At 38.1% G+C, this 12527-nt stretch overlaps 1 protein-coding gene across 5 annotated transcripts in view; it reads left to right on the top strand.

The window, feature by feature from the left end:
- The window catches only part of KYAT3 (kynurenine aminotransferase 3), a 55206-nt gene that overhangs the window by 15452 nt on the left and 27227 nt on the right, over positions 1 to 12527 (top strand). For all 5 annotated transcript variants that reach the window (XM_055140409.1, XM_055140412.1, XM_055140414.1 and 2 more), the window contains 3 exons: positions 8435 to 8493; positions 9296 to 9440; positions 11768 to 11917. In XM_055140409.1, coding sequence (XP_054996384.1) covers positions 8435 to 8493; positions 9296 to 9440; positions 11768 to 11917 — 354 coding nt within the window. The remainder of the gene's footprint in view (positions 1 to 8434; positions 8494 to 9295; positions 9441 to 11767; positions 11918 to 12527) is intronic.

The raw sequence follows: 12527 nt of genomic DNA, 5'->3' as shown, positions 1-12527 counted from the left end.
ACATGAGCACAAAAATGTATAAATCTGTAATTGTACCCTCATGGTGATTCACTAATTAAAAATAAATTTTAAAAAAGAAAAATTAAAAAAAAGAAAAAGGTGAAGACATGACTCATAGAAATATGGAAAAGAACATATGTTAAAAACTTTTATTTAATAGAACAGAAATTATATCCCCTTCAAAGGAAAGTCCAAATAGCACAAATTTATATGCAGTAATAAATTGAATTGCAAATGAAGGCAAAGCTAGTTTTTCCACAGGGTATAGAGAACTAAATTAAAATTATAGACTAGAGTTCACATATCTCATAGTCAACTTCAGTTTACAAAGGTGGAAATGATCCCAAGACTATTTCTAACCCTTTTCAAAGTTTTCTATAGTCACTGCATAATTTTCATTCATTTTTTTCTACAGATAATATATTATCTATTACAGGGAATCCATGTAATTATTTTTCTTTCATTTCTTTAGTCAACATATATATCAAATAGCTATAACATATCAGGCATAAGAACTATACAACAAAGCAACCAAATAATTGTTGCTTTAAAATTCCATTTAGGTACAGGGAATTGCTTAAAGAACTAGAGTATTTTTTTTTTTCTTTTTGGGTCACATCCTGGCTCTGCACTCAGGAATTATCCCTGGTGGTGCTCAGGGGACCATATGGGATGCTGGGAACCGAACCCCGGGAGGTCGGCTGTGTACAAGGCAAACAAACACCCTACCCGCTGTGTTATCACTAGCCCCTAGAGTGTGATTTTTGAACCTGTTTTCAATCCCTACATTTTATGGTTCCCCTGAGCTAGGAGGAGCTTCCAAGCACAACTGGGTGTGAGCCAAAAACCAAAGCAAGCAAACAAACAAGTTCTATTTAAATGTGTCTCTCCGAGCTATAACTGATTGTTGTTTCATAAAACTAGTTCTACAACTCTGCCTTGCGTTTCTTTTCACTTCGGATTTTAACAGGTTTACTGTCAGTCATTATGGGAACTTTCTGAATTTCTTATGCCATCTAGTGGCAAAAGATGTAATTTGCCTTTTGTTATTAATGTTAATGCCTTTGGAAAATATCTAAAATCTCAGATGATTCTGGTAATAAGGTTGAGGAGCCAATGAAGGAAAAGGACATGATTTCAGAATACCCAGGCAGCTTTTCTCATTTTCTGCTGTTCTTGGTTTGGGCCAGCATTGCTCAGAAGCTGCTTTCCATCTTGTTTTTCAGAGGTCACTATGTAGGAGCTCAGGAGACCCTATGCTGTCCAGGAATCAAATGTGGGCCTCCTGCACACAAAGCTCGCACTCTGGCTCACTGAATTATTTCTTTGGCCTCTAAATTTTTTGTTTCATGGGGTCAGAGAGATAGTACAGCAGATTGGGAGCTTGCGTGTGACTGACCTGGGTTTGATCCCCAGCATCCCCTGATACCTGAATGCAGTCCCAGGAGTAACCCCTGGCACCATAGAGTATGGAAAAAAAAAAAAAACCCACAATCCCTCGAACCTGTATGTTTCCCTGAGTCCACCTAGAATTATCCCTGAACAAAGAGCTAAGAATAAGCCCCAAGGGGCTGGAGCATTAGCACAGTGGTTAGGGCATTTGCCTTGCACGCGACCGACCCGGGTTCGATTCCCAGCATCCCATATGGTCTCCTGAGCACTGCCGGGAGTAATTCCTGAGTGCATGAGCCAGGAAAAACCCCTGTGCATCGCTGGGTGTGACCCCCCCAAAAAAAAAACCAAAAAAAAAAAAAGAATAAGCTCCAAGCACTGCCATATGTGGCCCAAAAGCAAAAGCCAAAAAAAAAAAAATCATTAGGAAATACAGGAGAAAGTGCAGGGTGTGTTCTTAGAGTTCTACATGTCTGGGGTGGAGAGAGCACAGCAGGTAGGATGCTTGCCTTGCATGCAGCAGACCCAGGTTCTATCCCCAGCATCCCACATAGTCCCCCACGCGCTGCCAGGACTGATTCTTGAAGCCAGGAGTGACCTCTGAGCATAACCAGCTGTGGCCCAAAGACATACCCCCCCCCAAAAAAAATTTTGTTATTGTTTGCTTTGTTTGTTTTTGGTTTGGGGTCATATTTGGCTGTCCTCAGGGTTTACTCCTGACTCTGCTCAGGGGTCACTCCTGGCACTGCTGGGGGGTTGCATATGCCATGCTGGAAATCAAACACAGGCTGGCTGCGTGCAAAGCTAGCACTTTACCCACTGTACTATCCAGCTAATGGCCCTAAATTTTTTTATTTTTATTTATTTATTTATTTATTTTTTGCTTTTTGGGTCACACTCAGTGATGCACAGGGGTTACTCCTGACTCTGCACTCAGGAATTACCCCTGGTGGTGCTCACGGGACCATATGGGATGCTGAGAATTGAACCCGGGTCAGCCGCGTGCAAGGCAAATGCCCTACCCGCTGTGCTATCACTCCAGCCCCGGCCCTAAGATTTTTAATGAACATTATGCTTACAGAAATAGGGGTTCAGAAGACTGAACAGAAACTGCATTCCCATACATACCCCCCTACCCTTCCATTACATAGCCTCCCCCATTTTCTAACATACCCAATAGTGTTACGGTTCTTGCAATGAACTTGTATTGACAGTATGTTACCCAAAGTCTGTGGAACTGCTGGAGTACACTCTTAGTGTTGTATATTCTATGGGCTTTGAGAAATGTATAAAATGTGCAATCACAAGTTCATATTCATAGCATATTCTCTTATTTATATTTCTCTCTCCACAAGTCTTGGAAACACTCCGTTTACAACATTGCCTTTTCCAGAATGCATATAGTTGGAATCATATAGTTTGTAACTTTATTCAGATTGATTTATTTAGAGATGTGCACTTAAGGCTGTTCCATGTCTTTTTAAAATTTTATTTTTTATTATTATGGTATAGTAGTAAGGTTTCAATAGTGTTGAAATTTACAGTATTAATATAAAAAGTGATAGTTCATCTCACCACCAAAGTGCTCATAGCCCTCCATCCCAATGCTATGTCACATCCTCTTTGGCCTTCCTTCCGCCTCACTCCTCACCCACTCTGTTGATTGATGGTTATGGATTTGGTGCACACTGTTATCTCCTTCAGCCACCACCAGGTATGCCAGACCCTCTGTCTACGTTCCCATATGATGACTCATTTGTTTTTAGTATAGTTAATATTCCATTGTTCTGAATATACCATGGTTTATTTACCCATTCACTTACTGAAGGTATCTTGATTGCTTCCAAATTTGGACAGTTAGGAATAAAACTGCTATAAATACCTATATGCAGGTTTTTATATGGACATGAATTTTTGCCTCTTTGGTAAATGCCAAAGATCTTAATTGCTGGATATTATAGCTTTAGTTTTATAAGAAACTACCATGGAAGTTTTTTAAAATCAGCTTTATCTAGAAACAGTAAAATGAGTACATTTAGAGTTCAGAGCTCAATGTTTATTTTTATATACTTATAGCATACATGGAGGTTCAATAACATAGGAGCATTTTGCTAGTCTCTAATTACATTCTGTATTTTCATATTCTACATGCTCTTTGTAGTGCATGTAGTACCTTTGTAGTACCTCCCCCAACTGTTCATTATTGTCACCATATGTTAGAGACATGAACCATGAACAACATTTTAAGGTGATAAGATCCAAGAGTCCTGTGTGCAAAACATGTGTTCCAGAAAGTTTTTTCTTAGTATTTTATCTACTTGTTTTTGTTTTGTTTGGGGGGCATACTTGTTAGAGCTCAGGGTTCCTCCTGGCTCTGCACTTGGGATTTACTCCTGGCGGTGCTCAGGGGACCATCTGGGATGCACTGTACCCTTGTACTGACACTCTGGCTCCCCAAAATAGATCTTCGTTTTTGAAAAATGACAAAAAGAACAGTATCATCATTGTGGTTCTTGGGACATATATATATATATGTAATGTGTTAATTAGTAAAAAAATATATATATACATATGTGTATATATTCCTCACATATTCTAGTTCAGGACTTCATCGATCTTTTCCACGTGTAGCTCCTCCTCATCTAAGAAGGTTTTATGGGACCCTGAGTTGACACGTATATAAAATAGAAATACAGATGAAACATTTCTTGATAATAAATCATACATTTAAAAGTTACATTACCCCTGGGATGACAACCCACTGTTTAGGAAACTAGGATATAGCTGGACCAGAGCAATAGTACAACTAAGATCAAACCTTTTGCCTGGTATAGCTACACACCCCATATCATCCCCAAACACAACACTAACACTGCCGAGAGTGAATCCTGAGTGCAGAGCCAGGAGTGACCCTGAGCATCACTGGGTATGCCCCCCAAAAAGAAACTAGGATATATATCACTTATATGGAGATATATCTTCTGTATATTTTTAAATTTAAAATATGGGGGCCAGAATGATTTGATCCCTGGTACCCTAAAGGTCTCCTGAGCCCTGTCAGGAGTGATCCGTGAGCACAGTTGTAAGCCTTCAGCACCACCAGGTGTGGCTCAAAAGCAAAACAAAACATCTATATTTAAATGTATTAAAGTTTAAGTATAAAATATAAATGTAATTTGTAACAGTAAAGTTATTATCTGTGATTAGCTTATATAAAACTAGGTTATTTTATATAAATAATTTTAAAGATATTTGTCTTCTTTTTGTGATGCACCTTCTATAACAAACTTGAAAACAAAAATTAATAAAGTAGGAATCATATAATTAAATGCAAAGTAGACCATTAATAGGGGAACAGATGTGCAAAAAAATGATAACTTGGAATGCTACCTACAATCCAAAAATAAAAATTCTAAGATGATGGAGAATTTATAAAATATTAAAGATATTTTAATACAATTTTTCATATGGTCCCTGTTATTGTAAATAACATAATACATATCTTAGCTATAACAGATGTCAGCTGGAGAGATTGCTCAACAAGCTGAGCTCATGATTTGCATGCAGCCAACCTGGGTTTGGTCCTTGACACCAATGCCAGAAGCAATCTTGAGCGCAGATCTAGAAGTCACCTTTGAAACCGGCTAGGTGTAGCCCCAAAAACAAACCAAAAAAATGGGGGGAAAAAAAAGCTCTTCTGACTAGCCTACTAGCCAGGCACCACATTAAAGAGATATTCAACACATTAGGCTCATGTTTTGGTCAAGATTAGTCTTGAGTCCATCTATATTTCATGCCCAGTTAGTGTCTTGAGCTCTAGACCCATTATTTGTTTTGTATCCTTTTCTTAGATTTTCTTGAGCTTTCTATCTTCTGTACACCTGATTCAAAGCCTGTGATTCATAGATTTTGACCGCTTTAATGTGTTGCCAGTATTAATGCGCTATTTGGAAAAATTTCTACAACTGTCCTATTCTTTCTAAAAACATCGAACTTTACAGGCAGGGTTCTCAAAAATTATACAAGCAAAACTTTAGTATGCTAGAATCTTAGGGTATTGGTCGATATTTTTTTCTTCCTTTTAAACTTTCTTTTTTCTAGCACCATCGCAGTAAACAATTTAAATTTTTTTCTCATCTCTGTCAAGAGTGACACCTAGTGGTGGTTCTTTGAAACTGCATCTTCAAGTTAAAATCTGAAAAAGAAAATTCTGCCCCCACACTTCTGTTCGGCATGTACTAAGTCAGTTCTTCCCAGCGTCTGCAGCCTTCTGTATTGTCCTATGTATTTTGAACTTTGCCAGCCCCACAAATTACACAGAAAGTTTCTTAAAAGAGATATGTAGATCCCTTAAAGCATTTCCTTAAAATGGGTAAAACGGGTTCCAGCCCCACACATTACACAAAATTGTTCCTTAAAATAGATAATGTCTGTATAGAGTACAAATATGTAGAAAGTCATATATGTCATATAAACATATACATACATCTTACTAAACACATACCAGTGAATAAATGTTAAATAATCCTGCTCTGAGATATTTCAATCTAAAGGAGGATATAATCCCCAAAATGGGAAAATGCATTAGATGTAAATGCCCTGTGTGGTAGGAGCCCATTGGAGAAGCACCTCATATGACATGGGGTTCACTCTCGGGTGGAAAAGTCTCGCCTGAGAACAGAAGGGAGCAGTGGAGTAGGAGTTAGTGCAGGGAAAGTAGGGGTTGGATTTTCTCTAGGCCATTTATTCTCAGCAGAGACATAACACCCCAAGAGGGAAAAACATTTGTGATGGACAGGTAAAATAATCTTAGTGGACTAGAAGCAAAATAATGACAGTGGGCAATTTGGTGGTGTTGAGGTGCATTACCTGTACATTGAGACTATCGATGTTAACAGTATTGTAAACATGGTACAACAGAAATGAGAATCAATAGATAAAGGACTCCTCAGAGATGCAGGGATTAACAAAAGGTTGAGTCCAGATTCAAGCCCCAACGCCCCATGTGGTCACTGGGCATCATCAGGAGTGACCCGAGCACAGAGCCCAAGTAAGCCCTGAATACCACCCTTACCTTCCTCCCGAAAATAAGGAAAGGAGATTGAGAAGCACTGCATAGAGATATCATGTGAAGATAGAGAGAATGTAGAATTTTAAAATATTACAGTGGTTGAGGCAAAGAGTTGGGAAGGAGCAAAGGGGGTGAAAGTACTAAAAAGAGGCTGTGCTAGACACAAATTCAAGAAAATTAAACCTGAGGATGCATATAGACCTCAATTATGTAAATATTTTAAGTCAAATTGGACTATGTAAATTATTTACTGAAGATCTTGCTCTCTTTTTTATGATGAATCTGTACTTTGTATTGTAGTCATGCACTGAAATAAATCATTGGGTTCTAAATATTTTTTAGAGATGCTAGGGACCTTTGCTAAAATAACTCTTTCTGTCTATCATACTGGGATTTATATAGGCTTATATTATAGTCCCTGAAATAACACCATCATAAGGTGGGTGCTTATTCATAATGCTCTTCTGAAAGGCAGATTGACCTCTGCAGAATTTGTCTAAGATTTGTTTCAAGAATTAAAAATATGAGAATAAAATGGTTTAGGATTTGGTTTTGTTCTTTTAATTCCATTACTGGAATAAAATGAGAACAGTGTACTATTTAATAACCACTGTTATTTTCTTCCTCATCAATTGAAAGAGATTAACTTTCATTTTTATTAGAAAATTCTTTGCAAAAATTCTAATTATTTTAATTCCCACCATCCTGTTAACAGTAAACTCAAAGCTAATCCGATGCTTTTGATGAATAATATAAGCATAATTTTAAGGTTAAAGAACTAAAAAGTTAATACTATGCAATACTTTTAGGTTTTAATATTTTTTCTACTATTCTTCTAGCTAACTTCACATAATAAACCCTGATTTAAATGTCTAATATACTTTTACAGAGGTAGTATTTTAGTAAATTTTTTATTATTTATAAGAAAGTCTAAAATACAGAAGTGGTTCTAACTATGGTTCTATTGGCAAACTCTCTGAGTTCATATCCTGAGTTAAATCAGTTTAAGTTTAAATGTCACTGCCTTTCTTTTGTAAATGGGGAGATAAATAAAATATGACATCCTCTCTAGTTCACTTAGCAAATCAAGACTCATAATAGAACAACTACATGAGATTGCGAGTTCTAAATGAACTCATTCTGTAAAGCACTTAGAAAGGTGCCAGGTCCATCTTCAGTCCTCAGTAATGTTACCTGTTATTATTTTGAACCCCTTATTGAGTAGTTTCAAAAAAACATTCATTGAGTGCTTCCTGTGTGCCACAAAGGGAGCTCCTTGTGAAATTCTTAGTACATCTTGTGTAATAGGTCTTTAGAGCGTGAGTCAAGATATCGTTGGAACTTTTTTGTATCATTATTGTTGTATTTCTTGTATTTCCAGTCTTTATGTTGACTTTTTTTTTTTCAAGTAGAATATCTTTGGCTTTGGGAGGTGGTGGCACCTGGCTTTACTTGGCCCAGCTGTGGGGGCTTCACTGGTCACCAGCGGCAGTGCTATGCTGTGTGGGCTGGGTGGCGCTGAGCACCAGAGCCCAGGACTCTACCCTACTGTGTAGGACGGGGAGGGGAGTTCCTGCTGGGGTTCCAGCCCTTTGAACTCTCTCCTGTGAACATCACGGATTTGGGTTTCGGTTGGGGCCACTCCTCATGGTGTTCAGGGGCTGTTTGCAGCTCAGAGCTGGGGACCAGCTGGCAAAGGGAATGGTCCCTGGGCCTCCTGCAAACAAAGCATGTGTTCCAGCCTATAGAGTTATTAATCGATCTGAAGATTCTTAAGAGAAAGCACATCTAGGGGAGTAAATGGGAAAATGAACTCCTTATCAGAATTTTTATTAGATTCTCGGATTTCTTTATGATATTGCTTCTTCAAGGTGACAGTAGGAGAAAAGGAACAGTTACTTATGACTTCCTTACATTTTAAATTTTTGACTAAAGCAAATTAAAAGCACTTTCGATGTTTATGTTTTTCAGAAAATGTCTTCAAAATTCAAAAACACAAAACGAATTGAAGGACTTGATGGAAATGTATGGTAAGTATCTTAGAATAAACAATAATAATATGGCGAGGCTTTTCCCTTTATTTTTTATATCCTTAGCTAGAATTATTTGCTTTATGGTCTATAAGTAAAGGCATTTATTTTAGTTCTTCTATTAAATAGAAAAGAAAGGAATTTCCATATACTAATTTATTTCTTTTTCAAAGCACCAGTTTCCATGCTAGTTACTGGAAACAGGGGGAAAAGGAAAAACATGATTGATATCTCATCAGTAAAGTTTTCTTATTGGATCCTTATTTATTAAAAAATTAATGTTTTATTAAGAGTTTAGCAGTAGCTAGGATGATTGAGAAAATATATCTGTGGCTATAATAATGGGACTGTGAAATTTATTTTTGTGAGAAGCATTAAGATTTTGTGCATTTAGCAGTAATTATAGTAGGTTTAAAAAAAGCAATTTGTGTAAGGTAAATTTTTGTCATCCTTTTACATCGTCAAAGTCTTTTGTAGACTATGGGGCATAAAGATCTAGGTTTTTAATTAATGTATTTCTTAATATGGACTGGAGCAATACACAGCCGGTAGAGCATTTGCCTTGCACATGGCCGACCCAGGTTCAATTACTGCTTCCCTCTCGGAGAGCCCGGCAAGCTACTGAGGGTATCCTGCCTGCATGGCAGAGCCTAGCAAGCTCCCCATGGCGTATTTGATATGCCAAAAACAGTAACAAGTCTTACAATGGAGATGTTACTGGTGCCCAATCAAGCAAATCGATGAACAATGAGAGGACAGTGCTACAGTGCTATTTCTTAATATAAGTCTTTTTCAATCTTAGGACTGAATTTACCAAGTTGGCTGCAGACCCCTCTGTTGTGAATTTAGGCCAAGGGCTTCCAGATATTTCCCCTCCTGTATATATAAAGGAAGAATTATCAAAGATCGCAGCAATTGATTGCCAGAATCAGTATACACGTGGCTTTGTAAGTAGAAGAGGGGTGTGAACTTGTTTTTTTGCATTGTGTTGTGGGAATGTACTTTTGTCACTTACATGCAGGTGTCTTTCTGGGACTAACTGTCCCAGTGAGAGGGAAGAAGCCCACCCTTTCCCTTAGCTCCTAGGGTAAGCCTGCCTCCCTTCCCTCTGCACACCTTTCTTGGCCCTTCCTTACTGTTGTTGCAGGATGAAGTCTTAGGTAAAAAAGAAGGGAGAATAATCTTTTCTGTTATACTTTTCTGTTTTCTCTCATTAACACTGGTGCTACGTCAGCATTAGCCTTTTATTTAATACGCTGAGTTTCTAACAAATAACTTTCTTCTTCTTTACCTCATCCTATCCCTAATACTGTGATTAATTCCCAGGATATGCAGAAGTTCCCTGGATTCCCAATTAATATATAAATTTTTTTTAAAAAATACATTACAAAGTTATAGGCCCCATGTTGACTATATACAAATCAGTTGTATGGAGAGGGCATTTGCTTTGCATACCGCCAACCCAGCTTGGATCCAGGAATCCCATACGGTTTTCCGAACCCACCAGGAGCAATTCCTAAGCACAGAGCCAGGAGCAAACCCTGAGCACCATCAGGTATGGCCCCAAAACAAACAAAAAAATCAGTTGTGTGTCTATATACTTAAAATTCCCCATTGAAAAGTAAAATTTCCTAAGCTAGCATAATAGCAGCCAAAACCACAAATACTTTAGAGATTGTTTCTGTTCTTGTTTTTATGTCAGGGATCAACATATACCTCATATATTCAAGGCATACTTTGCCACTGAGCCACATTTCCAGCCCTAAATTAAATATTCTTAGGATGTCAGTTCTCCCTAAATCCATCCGTAGCAGAGTTTGACAAATTCTGGCCTCTGAGCTATATTCTGCCCATCCCCAATTTTGACAAATTCATCTTTGATGCACAAATAAAAAACCTTATTTGAATTGAAGTGGAAAACTTGGAAGCAACAAAAGGTTTTTCCCTATAAACCCAAGGTTTACCAACCAGCCTCTTTCTTCTCCTGGAGTTTGATCCCATATATTTATCTAGGTGCTTTCCAAACAAAAAGCCAGGTAACCAGCATTTGGAAGTGACAGAATGTCACTGGACAATTTCTTTCCACCGTCCACAAAAGAGAAGTAGATGGGCAGAAGAAAAAAAATTATATCAACATTAACACCAAATAAGACAGGATAAAAGGAAATAATAAAAAAGTAATATTAGAAGAGATGATGGAAGAGAGTGAATCATGGTGTCATAAAATTCCCTGCAGGTCTCAGACTTTGTGGTTTTATACTCGACTCCCTCATGAAAGTTGTTCTCCTATTTAACTGCTGCTTACATAGTGATCGATTTTAATAATATTCTACTTCCTCCTGATATTTGTGTTTCTTTGGGGAAGTTGTGTTTGGACTCAACAGTCCATGGGTTGACATAATACCGCCACCACCATGGAGGGAGAGTTCAGGTAATACACAGATAATGCAGAGATGGGGCCTTAATTAACCAGAGAGAAAATCTAATTCTATGCAGTATGCTTTAATTGATTTCAAAAATGAAGAAATTAAATATGATGTAGTTGCTGTCAAAAATGTATTGATATTGAAGTTAATTTATCTTCAAAGCAAATATCTTAAAATTGTATATTCTAAAAATCAGTGAAGAGAATACAATATTCAGTCAGTGCCACATCTTTATCATCATTCATGTAGAAACCTGCCTACCACAGGGGAAAAAAGGTTTACTTTACTTCCATAAAAATATTTTCTCTCTGAGTAATTACAAAATAAAACCCATTTTAGGCCAAAGTGATGGAACAGCAGATAGGGCATTTGTCTTGCATGCAGCTGACTTGAGTTTGATCCCCAGAACCACCTATGGGCGAGCCCACCAAAAATGATCCCTGAGTGTAGAACCTGTATCTGATTGATCACTGAGTGTAGAAATAAGCCCTGAGCACTGCCAGATGTGGCCACCAAACCAACATAGAATAAAACCCATTTTTAAAAATTTTTGCTTTCTAGAATCAGTTACCTCAAAGTAGATCTCATCATCAGATTCAAAGTGTTTTTGTTTTCTCTTTTTTTTCTTTTTTTTTTTTTTTTTTTTTTTTTTTTTTTTTTTTTTGCTTTTTTGGGTCACACCTGGCGATGCACAAGGGTCACTCCTGGCTCTGCACTCAGGAATTACCCCTGGCGGTGCTCAGGGGACCATATGGGATGCTGGGAATCGAACCCGGGTCGGCCGCGTGCAAGGCAAACGCCCTACCCGCTGTGCTATCACTCCAGCCCCTCTCTTTTTTTTCAATTAGGGTCATCCATCACTTGTGAAAGCTTTGTCTTCCCTGTATGGAAAGTTTTATAAAAATCAAATCGATCCAAATAAAGAAATCCTTGTGACTGTAGGAGCATATGGATCTCTGTTTAGCACCATTCAAGGATTAATTGATATAGGAGATGAAGTAAGTATATTCACATTACCATTTTACCTATATTAATCATTATCCTTTGCCCCTGCCTCTGTGTCTTTTATGTTCTTTTTAAAGTTGTTTTTAAGGGGCTGAAGCAATAGTACAGCAGGTAGGGTGTTTGCCTTGCACACGGTCGACCTGGGTTCGATTCCCAGCATTCCATATGGTCCCCAGAGCATCGCTAGGAGTAATTCCTGAGTGCATGAGCCAGGAGTAACCCCTGTGAATTGCCGGGTGTGACCCAAAAAGAAAAAAATAAACTTGTATTTAAGGTATAATGCATAAGCAGCAAAGTTCACAAATTTTAAGTATAACTCAGTAACTTTTTCCCTGTGTTTTCTCTCTCTCTCTTCCTTTCTCTCTCTCTTCCTCTCTCTCGCTCTCTCTCTCTCTCTCTCTCTCTCTCTCTCTCATACACACACACACACACCCGCACGTGCGCACACACCCTCTGATCGCACATGGTTAACCTGGGTTCATTTCCCAGAGCCCCATATGGTTCCCTGAGCATAGCAGTAGTGATCCCTGAGCATAGATCCAGGAGTGATCACTGAACACCACCAGGTGTGGTTCCCTACCCCCAACACCCAAAAAGATAAAT

This window comes from Sorex araneus, chromosome 5, assembly GCF_027595985.1.
Source record: "Sorex araneus isolate mSorAra2 chromosome 5, mSorAra2.pri, whole genome shotgun sequence".
Taxonomy (NCBI): domain Eukaryota; kingdom Metazoa; phylum Chordata; class Mammalia; order Eulipotyphla; family Soricidae; genus Sorex; species Sorex araneus.
The sequence above is the reverse complement of the archived record's forward strand: the minus strand, read 5'-3'. Positions and strand labels throughout refer to the sequence as shown.